The following is a 16,376-nucleotide window of genomic DNA, read 5'->3' as shown; positions in this document are numbered from 1 at the left end:
CACAATACTCCAACTGAGGCCTAATTAACACAGAGTAGAACAGAAGAAGTGCTTCTCCTGTCTTGCTCATAACATTCCTATTAATGCATCCCTGAATCATGTTGTTTTTTGTTGTGGTGGTTGGCATGGTTGTGTTTTGTTTTTGTTTTCAGCAACAGTGTCACACTCATATTTAGCTTGAAAGAGTGAATCATTGAAGTTCTGCTAAGAAGTTCCTCTAAGTTCGTTACCTATACTGCTCACAGCCTTCCATAGACAGTTTCTATGGAAGGCTGTGAGCAGTATAGGTACTGAACTTATCAGAAAAGCTTTTCTCTTAGACTCTGTCTAGACGGCAAGCTTCTTTTGGAATAAGCTTTTCTGGAAAAGCTGATTTCAAATGAGCATCTATACACAAAAAGTGCAGCAAAATAGCAATTTGCTATTTCCAAAGATAGCATCCATACTGACTGGACACTCTCGCATTTAAGGCCACCTGAAACCAGTTCAGGCAGGGCATTAGGTCAGCAGTTGCTTCTAGGTGCTGTTGCCTAAGGCTCTCTGGGTATGTCTACACTACAGCACTAATTCGAACTAAGCTAATTCGAACTAGTGCATCTAGACCTAAAAACTAGTTTGAATTAGCGTTTTGCTAATTCGAACCAGCATGTCCACATTGAGTGGACCCTCAACCGAGGTTAAGGAGGGCTGGAAGCAGTGCCGGCAGGGCATCAGGTTAGGACTTAGAGTGTGGAGCTGCTGTCTCAGGCTAGCCGAGGGCTGTGCTTAAAGGGACACGACCCCCACCCCAGACAGACAGTTCTCAGGGGTTCCCCGCTTGCATGTCTAACTCAATGAGGGACAGCAAAGCAGTCCTGGCTTGGAGTGCCCTGAATGCCCACACTCGGCACATCACAGCACTCGGCCATCAGCCCAGCTGCACTTGCCGCAGGCTGCCATCTGGGCGGGGTGTGGCAATCGGGAGGCTGCAGGAGAGCTTCCACCCCGAGGAGCCCACAGAGCCACCCCAGTCCTCCCCATTGGGGGCTCGTACCCCATTTCTCCCTCACCTCCTTCCACTTATCCCTCCCTAGCCCCCCTTCCTGATGTATAAAATAAAGGACACATGTGTTCAAAAATAGAAACTCTCTTTATTGAACAAAACTGGGGGAGACTGGGAAAAGGAGGTGGGAGAGGGGAAGAGAGAGGGTGGGAGAGGGGAGGGCAACTAAAATGATCAGGGGTTTGGAACAGGTCCCTTATGAAGAGAGGCTAAAGAGACTGGGACTTTTCAGTTTAGAAAAGAGGAGACTGAGGGGGGATATGATAGAGGTCTATAAAAACATGAGTGGTGTGGAGAGGGTGCATAAAGAAAAGTTCTTTATTAGTTCCCATAATAGAAGGACTAGAGGACACCAAATGAAATGAATGGGTAGCAGGCTTCAAACTAATAACAGAAAGTTCTTCGTCACAAAGCAAATAGTCAACCTGTGGAACTCCTTGCTGCAGGAGGCTGTGAAAGCTAGAACTATAACAGAGTTGAAAAAGAAGTTAGATAAATTCATGGAGGTTGGGTCCATGGAATGGTATTAGCCAGGGGGTAGAAATGGTGTCCCTGGCCTCTGTTTATGGAAGGCTGGAGATGGATGGCACGAGACAAATGTGAGTCAGATGTATGTGTGGCCTCCCCAGAGCCTGTGAGCAGGAGCCCGGAGGGGGGGTGCTCCGGGCCTGCCTCCTGGGGCTGCATGGCGCTGCATGTGCATCCACATGCACAATCTGCAGCGTGAGGACCAGGCCGAGAAGGCTGAGCGACAATTGCACCCCATCCCCTCAGCGCCCGCCTCCCTCGCCCAGTGTGTGGGAAAACTAAGAGCACTCACCCCATGACCTCTCCACAGCCTCGGAGGATGCCTGAGAGACATCCAGGCCCTGGGGTACCTCCTCCAGGGTTAGAGTGATGGTACTGGCCATCTCTTCCTCCTCCTGCTACTCTAGCTGATCGTCATCCTCCTCCTCGTCATCTGGGACCCCCCAAGCGGGCAGTGATGGGCATCTCCACTCCCAAGTCCACAAGCAGGGGTGAGGAAGAGGCTGTCCCGGCCCCCAGAATGCAGTGGAGCTTATTGAAGTAGAAGCAGGAGTGGCGTTCTGCCCTAGAGCAAGAGCTGCACTCTGACCCTAGTGTGGCCCTGCTGGAGCTCCTTCACCGGACCTGCTCATGGCTCCAAAACTCTTGTGGATTTGTCTCATGTGCATGACTGCTCTTGCTACGTTAGTGACATATGAGGAATTCAGTGGATACACATGTTGGCTTAACAAACTTGCTCACTCAAAATTTAGGAAGGATGAAGTGAGAGAGGGAGAGACCCCATTTGTTGGCTATCATTTATCCCTTAAAGTGCAGAAATATGACTAGCAGAGTTCATGGTATTCTTTGCAAGTCATTATCGATATCGGGAGGCTTTTGGAGACCGGAATAAGGATGTAAAAGAGTAGTCGAGTCAACTACTCGCTTCCCCACCCGCTGCCTTGCTGCCTCTATATCAGAGGCAGCAGTTTGAGAGGGGGTGAAGCAGGAGCTGGTGCTGAGGGGGGAGCCAGCTTAAAAGCTGGCTCCCCCCTCAGCACCATCTCTGCAGTGTGTGTGTGTGTGTGGCTGGGCGGGGGACGGGGATGGACAGGGGAGGCAGAGGAGCAGCGGTCAGGGACCCAGCACAAGCAGCTTGCCCCTCCTGCACTTACCACTGCTGTGGCTCTGCAGTTTAAATGTAGTAGGAGACAGGCTGCCCGTGTGCCCGGATCCTCCTAAATTTAAACTGCAGAGCTGCAGTGGGGCCCCTTATCGACTAATTGTGTACTTGGTACAAATACACGATTAGTCAGTTATCCGCTTCTTAACATCCTTAGACAAAAAGAATGTGTGTGAGGAGAAAATTTAATATAGGCATACCATTCTTGTTTGCCAAGAATCAAGTTATTCAGACTTCAGTTGCATAGCAAATGTGTACTTAAAATGAAAATTAAATTTAATTCTAAATAAAATTAATTACCTAGTTTCCCCTTTTTTGCTTCTCAATTATATTTTTTCAGGCTACCTGTTCCAAGGCGACCAGTGATAAAACAAAGACATGCGGCTTTGCAAGCTCAACACCTTCTTCAGAGAAAAGAAAATGGGTGAGTAATATCTAAAACTATTGGGTATAATCATTTATAAATTATCTTTCACAATCTGTTTTTGTATAGTAACTAGCACAATGGATGTTTGGCCTAAGGAAGGTTCTCCAGCTGGCACTACTGTAATAAATAATCTTGTATACAGGTACAATCTACTATATATTTTAGAGTTGTGCGTCTGTTCAAGAACTCCTCCTAAACAGTAAGAGCTATGACCACCAAATTCATTATGTGGTTTCCTCTTATTCTAATTTAAAGCAAGGTAAGTGCTTGGTTGTGTCAGGCCAATGGGATGTGTCTGAAATGTGATTTTTTTCATAAAATGGAAAGGGAGAGGTCTAGTAGTAGGGATAGTTATACTATAAAATGGCTACAAGGAGCCAGAGACAAACTCTAAAATACACAAAAAAAACCCAACGAATGGTCTGGTAGCACTTGATAGACTAATGAAACATGTAGATGGTATCATGAGCTAGTCTATAAAGTGCTACCAGACCATTAGTCTGTTATGGAAAAAAACAACAAACTCAGCTACCCCCTGAAGCTCTAAAATACACAATAGATAGCAGGGGTAGCGAAAGGGACAGCTATCCCAGTGGGGTTATAACTGTCCTGTTCCCCATCTCTGGCTCCTTGCTGCTCCCCTGTGGTCATTACACAGTATTACTATCTCTACTAGCAGAATCCTCCCTTTCCATGTTATGAGATACAATTGCACAGGCACATACCATTGTCCTGGCACAACCAAACCCCTGCCTTGCTTATCTTAGGATAAGTGGAAGCTGTATACCAAATTAGGTGGTCCTAGCTCTTACTATTTAGGAGGAGCTCTTAGACACTCACTAAGACACACTCTCTCAAATACATAATGGAACGCTATGGTTAAAACACTATTCTATGCAAATACTCCTATTGTTGGAGCTGTGCTATTTGTAATGTGATGGTGGGAGATTTCCAAAAATTGCCAATGTAGAGCCAACCTATTCTAGATAAAGACCCATGTTTTAGCCAGCTTAACATGATAGATGATAGTGGGGGTATGTTCTGATCATTCATGCAAGATTATACCATGTTCTAATAAGATCTGATCACGACCCTATTTAAGCATGGCTGTTTTAACTGGCGTAGGTGAGGGAAGAATAGCCGACTACCATTTTTTGTAGTCATGGACTTGGGATATGAGACTGTAAGGAGTAGGGCTTCCCTGTGAATATTATCGGTAAATTCACTCAAAAGATGAGATCCATTTCTGGACACCTACTGTAAAACCCAGCTCCAGCATAAGCACAGAGGATGGACATTTGTTTTCTGCTATGCTTCAACCAGTGATGCTTCTGGTGAGAAGAGGACACAGTAGAACAACCCACTTTACTCTCTTCTTTCAACTACTTTTAAAGTCAGGGAGTGAGGATGACCTGGCTTAATGATTTAAGTGGAGCATGGAAAAGTGGCGTTGGACTTGTTACTCTGGATACATTAAATCAGTGGGTCCCAATCTTTTTGATACTGGGGACCAGTAAACCCATTCACAAGCTTTTGAAGGACCGGTAACATTTATTTGCATATTTGCACATTCATTAAGCAAATTATGAATATGCAAATTGTGTTGCTGGCTCTACCCATCCAGCGGGTTGTTCTGCCCACTCCGGCCCCAATCCTGGCTGCTTTATTGGCAGGTGCTGGGAGTTCTGCGGCCAGCCTTCTCCCAAAGTCCTAATGCCCACTGGATCTAGGCCTGCCGCCCGGGAACATGCCCGGCAGAGACGCTGCGGCACTGGGCTCTCTCCCAAGAGGGCTGCGCCGCCGTACTCAGCAGTGCGGGGCGCTGCTACCTCGTCACGCAAATTAATAGGATCGTGCACAATAATTTTTCTAAGGACTGGTATTTTTTTCTAAGGACTGGTACTGGGCCGCGGACCACACTTTGGGAAACACTGCATTAAATAACAATGGCAAATAACTTTTCTTGTTTTTTCTCATGAGCTTGTCATTATGAACACCTGACTTAAGAAACTAATTCACCAGTTGAGTTTGTGGCTGAACAAGCGAGGTTTATTACTTTATAACTGCTCTCTGGAAACTGTATCAGCAACTGCAGAATTTTATAGTCTGCTGAGACTGATAATGCTGACCCAGTATTAGCTTCTGCAGACTTTCCTTTGCTTACATGCAGCCCCCAGAAGCAGTGGGGCTACCTGTCCCCCATGCTGCTGTCTCTGATAGAGGCAGCAGCATGGGGGTGGGAGAAGCAGGAGCCGGTGCTTATCGGGAGCTTGGCTTCTAGCACTGCCTCCCACTGCGTACCCCTCTCCCCCTTGTAAATGTGTAACCATTGAAAAATTCAGCAGTTACACATCTACACAAAGAAACACATTTTAACATCCCTGTATCACACTGATGGTAAAGCTTTTATGGAAGCCAGAGCCATCATATTCAAGGAAGCTTCTGTCGGGAGCAATATTTCTTCCTGATATTAACACCTGCATGACATTATTGAGAGACGTTCTTCAGCTGAAGCAGCCTTCTCCAGTGATTCTTAGATAATCATAAGAGTGGCCATATGGGGTTAGACAGACAAAGGTCCATCTAGCCCAGTATGCTCTCTTCTGACGGTGGCCAATGCCAGTGTCCTTGAAGATATGAACAGAACAGGTATCATCAAGTGATTCATCCTCTGTTGCCCATTCCCAGCTTCTGGCAAACAGAGGCAAGGAACACCCATCCCTTTCAATGGCAAGTACCCAGAATGGGTAAATCTGTCCTCCATGAACTTAAGGCTGCTGCTGTTGACTTGTGCATAAAATGATCTTAATGAATTTACTATTGTCAAAAACTATAGAAATAAGGCATCAGGAAATGAATTCCTGCAGAACTGTTAAAGTGCTAGACTAGCTGTTCTTTTTGTGTCTGCAGACTCAGTTCATTATCCTTTGGGGAGCAGAGCAAGTCCAGTGCAACTGGATAAAAGATACATTTTACTGATTTAGCTATGTAAAGGCCGCAGACAAGACGCCTTGAAATTACTTTTATTTGTCCAAGGAAAAGTGTTTGTGTCTTGTTGGCTTAGATTGTTGCTATCATAAAAAGAAAGAGAAGAGTGCAACTGTCTGGCATTCTACAATAGAACAAATCATCATAGACTGTGAGTTTACTGGGAAGATATCAGATTCCATGCACCTCATTCATGTTTCATGACTCTGTCTAGGAATCACTTTGGCTGACCTTGAAACTTGCAGGCCTTCCTGAAAAACTGTAGAATGTTTCATTTCCCATATAACACCTTGTAAATGGAAAAGAACTACATTTTTCCAGATTAGGTTTGACAGAGATGCGTTGCTGTCCTAGGACTTCAATGCTGCCATGGTGTTTGGTCAAGCATGCAGTTTAAGGCCTTCTCTGCATTGAGAGAAGGTTGAATTTATTAAGGTGTGTGTGGGGGGGAGGATTTTTTTTTTAAAGCACCCAATTCTGTAAATTCAAAAGTACATGTCCTCACTTTTGAAGAGTTTGATGTAGAGCACCCCCAGGCTACCATTGACTTTGAGAGTAATATACTGTTGGCAGCTAACCCACATTTCCTTCTCCCCCGTTGCATTCTGGGTTATGCTCTCAGTGCCCAATGGGACTAAACAAGTTCAGCAGGTGGTTCTGGGTGCATGTCGTCAGCATCCCATAATGCACTTATCTCCTTCCTCCCACTCTACTTGAAAGCAATGGCAAATTAGTCTTTTCTCACCCTGTTTTCATGGGTTATCTGTGCAGACGACATATCAGGATAAGCATGAAACTCGTCGGCAGCAAAGTACAATGGCAGTGGTCACTAACCAGTAGATCGGGATCTACTGGTAGATCTTGGAGCCTCTGGCAGGTGATCCTGACTGGTTTGGCCAAGAGGCTATCTAGTGCTGGTACTTCAGCTGTCCCTCCCCCCACTGCTGCTCATCTCCTGCCCGCCCGCCTTTCTCCTGGGGAGCCTCCTACTTTCTGCGCAGGACAGGGGAGGGAGAGAAGGGCGCTAATGTCAAGGTGCCCCCTCCCACTCTATATCCTTTCTCTGTGGAGCACAAAGGGGACACAACATGACTTGGGACAGAGTTTGCTGGCTGCTTTAGGGAGTTTGCCAGGGCCAGGGCAGGGGTGAGCCTGCCTTAGCACTACTGCACCACAACCCAAGAGCCACCTAAGGTAGCTACAGCCCACAGCCTGAACTCCTACCCCAGTCATGAACCCCCCTCCTACACTCCAAGCCACGACCACCCCTGCATCCAAATGCCATCCCAGAGCCTGCACCTAGAACCCCTTCCTACATCCTAACTGCCTGCCCCAAGAGCAGCTCCGAGCCCCTCTCACACTCCAGATCCCTTATCCAAGACCAGAGTCTGCACCCCGACCCTCTGCCCCAGCCTGATGAAAGTGAGTGAGGATGGGCAAAAGAGGGACGATGGAGTGAGCCAGGGGCGGGGCCTCAGAGAAGAGACGGGAGGAGGCAGGACAAGGATATTTTATATTTGAGATAGATCTTGGACTGCGCTTAAATTCAGAAAGGGATCTTGTGCTTAAGAAGGTTGGAGACCACTGTACTATGGCAATCACAGCAAACATCTTGTGCCTTTATGATGCAGTATGGCCAGAGCCTGCTGGAACAACGAAGAATCTGAGGAAGCCATGAACATACTCTTCTGTGAAGCACTTGAGTTAAGCAATTGGTAGATGATGTGGGGGAGAGGAACGGCATTTGATCCTCTTGGCACAGTGGAATGTTGGCTCTGGTGCCATGAGACACGTGCAGACTGATGGGACCGCATAGTTATGCAGCTATGGAATGATCAGCAGTGGCTGCAAAACTTTTGTAGGCATAAGGCCATTTTCATGGAAGTTTGCAAATTGTTTTCACTTGCCCTGAAGTGCAGCAATACCAGAATGAGACCTGATAAATTGCGGTTACCTAGCTAACCGTATAGTTGTTGCAATTTGTATTGACTATACAATTAGTCGATAGGACTACTATGCAGAGCTGCAGTGGGGGTAGTTCCTGGAGCTGGCTCGAGCCAGGACTGAGCAGTCCTGGCTCAGGCTGGCTCTGGGAGCCACCCGTGCTATGGCTCTGCATTATAAATGTAGTAAGAGCCGCCGACCTCTTACTACATTTAAAATGCAGAGGTGCAGTGTTTGGGATCAGCACGACTCCGGGACTGCTCGGTCCTGGCTTGCACTGAGTCTTTCTGCCACGGACAGGAGCTGGTGCTGGAGCAGCCTCTGTTCCCAGCAGACAAGGCTGGCCACCATGAACAGAAGCTGCTCTGGTACCAGGCCTTGTTCGCAGCACCCAGGCCTGGCTGCGGGCTGAGGCTGCTTCAGGAGCAGTCCCCTTCTTGCAGCCAGCCCTGGCTGCTGCTGTGAACAGGAGCTGCTTGACGGCAGCAGCCCCTGTCCGCGGGGGTGCAGCCCATCTCCTAGACAGGGTCTGCTTTGTAGCAGCCTGCCTTATTTCACCCTCACCCCTCTGCCTCTGATAGAGATAGTGAATGGGAGGGGGGCAGGCGTGCACCGGAGACGGTGCTGGGGGAGACCGGCTTTTAAGTTAGCTCCCCCCCCCCCCGTTGTTACCTCTGATCAGTGACAAGGACTCCATGGAAGCTTTCAATTTCTGACGACTACCAGTTAGTTGAGAATCCATCCATAGTGGGTAAATCTACAGTGGGAGCTGTTGTGATCCAACTAGCCAAGGTAATCAATACCTTTCAGCTATCAAGGATAGTGAGTCTAGGAGATGTGCAGGAGATAGTGGATGGCTTTACCACGATGGGGTTCCTTACCTGTGGTGGGTTGATCGGGATGTGTGTGCCATCTATCTTGGCACCTGACCACCTTGCCAAATTGTATGTAAACTGCAAGGAGTACTTCTCGATGGTGTTGCAGGTGCTGGTGGATCCTAAGATCTGTTTTACCAATATCAGCGTGTGACGGCTTTAAAAGGCATATGATGCATATCTCTTTAGGCACTCTGGTTTCTTTAGAAAGCTGGAACTTTTTTCTCAGACTGGAAAATTACTGTAGGAAGCATTAAAATGCCAATAGGGATAGGCTGGGTCTCCAAGGATCACTTGTTCCTGTGGCTCATGAAGCCTTACACAGGCATCTTAGTCCGCAGTAGGGAACAGTACAACTACAGGCTGAGCAAAGGCAGAATGGTGGTAGAATGTGCATTTAGAGGGAAGCTTTCACAGTTTCTTGACTAGGTTAGACATCAGCAAAAGCAACATTCCCCTTGTTGCTGCTTGCTGTGTGCTGCATAATATCTGTGTAAGGGAGGGATGGAAAGCTTTTGGTGGGGATCAAGGCAGATCACCAATTATGAGCTGTCACATATCAGAGCGCATAGTTGGGCACTGCAAATCCCACAGGCTTTGAAAAACAGCTTTGTGAAAGGCCAGATAACTGCACCATTCATGACTGTCATAATGCTAACAAAATGCCTCTTGCCTTAACTGTGCTTGTCTGTATACAGTGTGCTCCCCTCTCCTTATGCAACAATGCAACATAAGCAATAAAGATACTATTGTTGAGACATCAAGTGTTTTTATTTAGGGAACACCAGGAATCAGGGACAGAAAAGGAGTTCAGTTTGAAAGCTTTGGGGAATGGGAGCAAGGGGAAAAGTCTATCACAATCTCCCTGTGCTGGAATCAGACAGGTCTGAGAAGGGACAGCCATTTGTTCTGGGCCATATCCCTGGGGTTTGAGAGTAAGGCTGCCCTTGACTCCTCCTCCTCCTCCTCCTCCTCCTTCCTCCATTCCCCTCATGTTCCAAGGCCCCTGGGAAAGGAGGCTATGGAACTTGGTGAGGAGGGAATGTAAGTTATCATGGGCTAGAGGGGGTGGCTATGCATCTGGGTGGCCTGTGTGTCTACCGTGTGCATCATACGTTCTTCCATGATTATCAAGTCTTCTTTGTCTTCACGTCACATTCCCTGTACACTCTCCTATCCCCATGCTCTGCTCATGGGATTTTCCTACACTTCCTACCCTGTCCAAGCGGGTGGATTTTATTTGTTCGTTGGATGAGTACGTTTTCACTTTTCACTGTCTATGATAACTGAACAGCTGAAAGACCTGGACCTGGGGGTGTAGACAGTAGGTTCACAGTTGCACTTGCTGTAATGAAAATTGAAGGGCAGGCTTCACAGGAAATACATTATGGAGCATGAGAGATTAGACAATAGGGTTGTATTCTGTACTAGGCCACAGTTACGCTTTTAAGTACCCGCTATGCAGCAGATATACCACAGATATCTTAAGGGAGCAGCTGGACTTAGTTTGATGGCAGGAATGGTAAGGGACAGGTTGGGGCTTACACTTTCACGTCTGCATTGAAACATGGGCAAATTTTATCAGGACACTTCCACTTTTGGTATGTTGACTGCTCTGAGTTCTGCTCGCCAGGCAGGAAATGAAATTCAAAATTTCCCATGGGCTTTCCTGTGCATGTGGAAAGCAGAAAAGCTGGAAGTCCTGGTTACAGCAGAACACTGCGGGACACCTCCTGCAGACCAAGAATGTTGACTTTCCCAGCACTGTGTCTTCGCTACCCCAAAGCTGACCATGCAAGGTCGACTTTATCGTTACTCCTTGTGAAAAGTAGAAGTACCGAGATCAATGTTAATCACCCTTAAAATCAACTCAACAAGCTTAGTGGGGTGGACTCACTGTTTAGAAAATCGACCTACTGTAATTATGTTCAACCTGAACCAGGCCTAACTAAGTGCAGTTTAGACATACACTTTGATAAGACCTTTCCTTGTGACTCAGCACAAATTGCAGTACTTAGAACCCTGGAAAATTCAGTAGCAAAAGTCAGCCCAAGAATTAATTGGAGTAAAATTATTTTCCTTGGTGATTTTGAACATCTGTGGGCCCAAATAGCTAAGGGATGAGCCCTCAGTAAGGTTCCTTAATGTTTTTCACTCATGTGTGGAATACATTTCAACGTGCACTGAGGCATGTGTGAATGTGCATCACCAGTAGAAACTAAAAACTTAGCTGTGGGCGCTCTGCAAATCAGCTGAGTGGCATTTGAATCTCTCCTGAGCAGTTGCACAAGTGTACATCTTATAGGGAACATTGTCACTTAGTCAAGGTTGTCTGTCTTCACCGCCACATATTTGCTACTCATAACCTGGACAATATCAAGAAAGAACATGAGGCCTTCATGCAAAAGTTGTGTTTCCAGTAGTGTACCACAGGGATTGGTTCTTGGTCTTGTGCTATTTCACATTATTTTCTTCCAAGTCACTAATAAATAATAATAAAGTCATCAATGAAAGCTTGTAGGCAGCACACAAATTAATGGTAAATAATGAAGAGAACAACTCATTGATTCAGAGTATACGGGCTTGTTTAAAGTGGAGGAAGCAAAACAAGGCCATTCCTAGGCATACTCGATACATGCAGTTCTGTTAGATACTGGAAAATTTGGGGCACTAAATTTTCAAGTGCCTCTATGCAGTTGTGTATGTAAAGCACTGTTCTCATCTGGTGGGTTCTCCCTGTCCCTTCCTCCTTCCCCACTTGCTTCTCTCCAGTGAGGGGGAGAAGAGAGAAGCCCAGGCAGCCTAAGTGTTAGCAGCTCCGCTCTCCCCTCCCTCCCTCAGAGGCTTGTACCATTTCGTGGTGAGCCTTCCTCTCCTTCACCCATGCTCTCAGTGGCCATGTGCTGTGGTCATTTGGGCTACCCCGTGGCATGGCTCCCACCTGCTCCCTGCACTCTCGGGGAGGGGAGGAGGCTCCTGCCAGGCCTGGGACAGTCATGATGGAGGTTTTTGCATGTGCAGTTCCCCCAGCCGTGTGTGCCCACCCTAGCCCTGCCAATATTTGATTTGCAGAGGCCAGGGACTCCAGGGTTGGGGAGGGGGGAGATCCTGGGCCAGGCTTGGAGGAGGAGGAACTAGCACTCTGTGGACAGGCCTGTACCCCATCGAGTAACTGGAGGCCCAGTCCCTCCTGCCCTGTTTTTCCCACTACTAGCACCATTGATCTAGGGAGGATTGAGGAATGGGCCCAGTTTTGGGGGTGATTGACAGTGTAAATAAAATGTATTGAAGTTTTTCCTTTTTTTTTTTATTTGTAAGATGTTTTAAAATTTACCTCAATTTCATACTAAAATTGAATTCAAGCTCTGGTGGCTCATATGAGGGGCTCTGAATGTGGGGTGGGTGAGTGGACAGACTGGTGTGAAGCAACCTGGCCTCCAAGTAAGTTTTGTGCAGGGACTGTGCCCCCGCCACACTGAGATCAGTGGGTCACCAGTTTAATAACCCCACGTAGGGCCCAATAAAGCCTAAGGATGACACTGAAGCAAACAATACATGGTGGGGGTTTTATATACAGCTAACCATAAATGCATACATGTAGGAAAAAAGAATGTAGGTGATACTTACAGAATGAGGGGCTCTCTCTTCCCACGCTGTGCCCCTGGCAAAAGATTTGGGGCTTATGATTAATAGTTACATGAATGTGAGGACGTACTATAGTACTGCAACCAAAAGAGCTAATGTGATCGGGGGTTGCATAAACAGGGGAATCCTGAGTAAGAGTAGAGAAGTTATTTTACGTCTATATTTGGCACTGGCATGACCACTGCTAGAATACTTTGCCCAGTTGGAGCACATGGTTTAAAAAGGACACTGATAAATTGGAAGAGAAGGTTCAGAGAAAAGCCACGAGAATTATTAAAGGACTAGAAAACACAGAGGCCAGTTCATATCAAAGAAAGCAATTTCTCTTACAAAAGAACAGCAGGATTTCTTACAGACTTACAAAGTTAAAAAAAAAAATTAAACAATTTCTTACTAACTTATATTACTTAATACAAAATATAGTTTAATATCAAGTAGTTGCTATAAAACAAAGCTTATGAAACAAAATCTATATAACTGCATGAAACAAAGCTAAAAATCAAGCCTATTTAACTACTACTGTGTGACAGGCCTACAATAGTGTGGACTCCTATTACTGTGGCAGAAGGGATTTTTCCGTTGCCGTAGGAAATCTAAGACGGTGGTTCCCAATCTTTTTATGCCGTGGACCAGCAAACCCATTCACAAACTTTTGGTGAACTGGTAACATTTTATTTGCATATTGATTATGCAAATAATGGATATGCAGATAAAATTTTACCATCTGCCTAGCCCCAGCCCATTGCTCCTCCGTGCCTAACACCCACCTCAACAGCCTGTGCCAACACCCCTTGTCCCCTCACCCCACCACACCCTCACCCAACACCCTTTTGACTCAACTTCTGCACTCCCCCTAGTGAGGCTGCCCCCCTTTAGGGAGCATGGTTATTACTGCTGTGCAGGCAGAGGGAGCGGCCCTCCTCTGTGCCTCCTCCCTCCACCTCCCCTCCCCCTCCAAGTGTGTCTTGGGCCCCTATGGGTAGGGGGGAGGCACAAAGCCCCATCCAGCCACCGTTACTGAGGCGGGAGGGCGGCACCTCCTGCTTTGCCTCCTCCTGCCACTGCCTCAGCTCCAGCGCTGCCACCGGCAGAAGTGGCTGCGCAGGCAGGGGGAGCGGCCATTGGCGGTGTACACGCTCTCTTCTCCTCCATGCCCTCTACCTCCCCAAGTTCATCTCCCTAAGTGTGAAAGAAGGAGGAGAGGGCGAGGCACCTCCTGCTCTGCCTATTGCTCCACTGCCTCAGTCACCATGGCTGCCAGAGCTGAGCTGCCATGCATAGCCAGCTTGAATTCTGACAGCCGCTGTGGCCCAGCAGCCAGTGATGTGCTGGTCCACAGACCGACAGTTGGGAACAGCTGATCTAAGAGGTGGTAGCCAGGTCTACAAAAGAATATACAGTACGTTGACCTAATAATTGTGTTTAGGGCCCAGGTCTGATTCTCTGTTTGTACAAGGCCTCCACAATAGGGACTCTCTTCTGCTGTTGCTAACCTATTCAGCCTCATTGAAGTTATCAGTGTTTAAAGCCCTGGTCTGGAAGTGGTACTGATTGCAATCACCACTTTAAGACATAATACTGTGAATAAACCTTGTTTGAGCAAAATTACATCTTTATTAATGACCTGGATGAGGGGATAGATTGCACCTTCAGTAAGTTTGCAGATGACACTATGCTAGGGGGAGAGGTAGATACGCTAGAGGGCAGGGATAGGGTCCAGAGTGACCTGGACAGATTAGAGGATTGGTCCAAAAGAAATCTGATGAGGTTCAACAAGGACAAGTGTAGAGTCCTGCACTTGGGATGGAAGAATCCCAAATATTGTTACAGGCTGGGGACCAAATGGCTAAGTAGTAGTTCTGCAGAAAAGGACCTGAGGATTACAGTGGATGAGAAGCTAGATATGAGTCAACAGTGTGACCTTGTAGCCAAGAGGGCTAATGGCATATTAGGGTGCGTTAGGAAGAGCAGTCCCAGCAGATCTAGAGAAGTGATTATTTCCCTTTATTTGGTTTTGGTGAGGCCACATCTGGAGTATTGTGCCCAGTTCTGGGGCCCCCCCATTATAGAAGGGATGTGGATGCATTGGAGAGGGTCCAGCGGAGGGCGACCAAAATTATTAGGGGGCTAGAGCGCATGACCTATGAGGAGAGACTGAGGGATTTGGGTTTGTTTAGTCTGCAGAAGAGAAGAGTGAGAGGGGATTTGATAGCAGCCTTCAACTTCTTGAAGGGAGGTTCCAAAGAGGATGGAGAAAGGCTTCTCACAGTAGTGACGGATGGCAAAACAAGGAGCAATGGTCTCAAGTTACAGTGGGAGAGGTCTAGGTTGGATATTAGGAAAAACTATTTCACTATGAGGAGAATGGGTTTCCTAGGGAGGTGGTGGAATCTCCATCCTTAGAGGTTTTTAAGTCTCGGCTTGACAAAGCCTTGGCTGGGTTGATTTAATTGGGATTGGTCCTGCCTTGGGATGGGAGCTGGACTTGATGACCTCCTGTGGTCTCTTCCACTTCTATGATTCTATGATACATGACACACTACTTAGAATTCCAGTAGTGTCTGGCAGCCTGTTGAATTAGGGCTTCCGATGTTGTTGCTAGTTGAGCTGAATTGGAATTAACAATGGTGTTGAGTTCTTGGGAAAACTTCCTCAGTGTAGAAGAACACTTTGAGAAACACTGATGTAGAAAAGACTTCAGAACTTTTACCCATTTCAAGAAACTATTTAAACTCATTTAAAAAAAATACTTTCTAATGCATGCTTGGCCACAATCATATTAGCACCTAAGAGTGTAAAAACTCATCTAGACTAGATAGAAGCAGCTAGAAAGCAATTTGGGAGCTATGTTCTTTTTTTATCTACTAGTTTTTTTGTAGACTATAGGTAGAGCCCTGCCAATTTGCGGATATCTGTATTATATCCGTGGGTATCTACATCCGCCAATGTCAGTGTGGATATCCACAGCTCATTCTTGTGGAGACAGATTTGGGTGCAAATTTTGTACGCACTCAGGACTCATGCATATAGTGTGAATATCTGTAACCAGTTTTTTTCTCTTCTGTGATCCAGGTCTGCTTGTATGCTGTTGTTCACTTGTGTTTTCTTAAAACTTAACTGAATATAGTGAAGCGATGCATTGTAATGGGGCAGATGACCAGTTTGTTTTAGGCTTTAGCTAGTCACAGTTTGAATGCAGCTGGTGATAGGCCATAGTAATAATTTTTTTTATTGTGAGTTAGTTGTTCCTGTTGACTTTTTCTTTTTCAGAAATCAGAAGACACAGGAATCGGTAATGATAACATAAAAGGGCAGCTGGAATTTAAAAGGTAAATGCTTGGTTTGTCACTAAACATTGCCATTTTTGAAACAACAGGACAGTGCTTAGGTTTTTTTTAGTTAAAATAAAAATATTGGGGTTTTTCACTTGTGCAGCGATGAAGAATTTAGCCACCTTAGTGGATAAAATATTTCCATTTGTATTCATGAATGGATTCTGCCCAAGCTATTCAGGTTGTGATGGCAATTGAGATGACATCCTTAAGATCAAGCTCTCTCTTTTTAATTAGCTGTCAATTTGTGCTATATTGTAGTAAAAAAAGGAGGAATGGCGCCCTTCTGTTGCTCCCTAAAGCCCAGGGAGTGTTTTCTTCCTCATTCTGGACCGGGAGTCTTGTAATAGGAATGTGGTTGTGTTGCATGTTCTACATGCATGCTCTGTGGGCATCAGCAGAAGTATAGGGCATGGGACAAAAAAGCAAAATG

The 16,376-nt window shown here is 46.3% G+C and overlaps 1 protein-coding gene across 6 annotated transcripts in view; it reads left to right on the top strand.

The window, feature by feature from the left end:
• SWT1 (SWT1 RNA endoribonuclease homolog) overlaps positions 1–16,376 on the top strand; it is an 88,971-nt gene that overhangs the window by 15,893 nt on the left and 56,702 nt on the right. For all 6 annotated transcript variants that reach the window (XM_075936759.2, XM_075936758.2, XM_075936756.2 and 3 more), the window contains 2 exons: positions 3,073–3,156; positions 15,882–15,940. In XM_075936759.2, the coding sequence (XP_075792874.2) occupies positions 3,073–3,156; positions 15,882–15,940 (143 nt within the window). The remainder of the gene's footprint in view (positions 1–3,072; positions 3,157–15,881; positions 15,941–16,376) is intronic.

This window comes from Pelodiscus sinensis, chromosome 9 (genome assembly GCF_052426305.1).
Source record: "Pelodiscus sinensis isolate ZL-2025 chromosome 9, ASM5242630v1, whole genome shotgun sequence".
In the NCBI taxonomy this organism is placed as follows: Eukaryota; Metazoa; Chordata; order Testudines; family Trionychidae; genus Pelodiscus; species Pelodiscus sinensis.
Note: the sequence above shows the minus strand (reverse complement) of the source record. Positions and strands in the feature narration are given on the sequence as shown.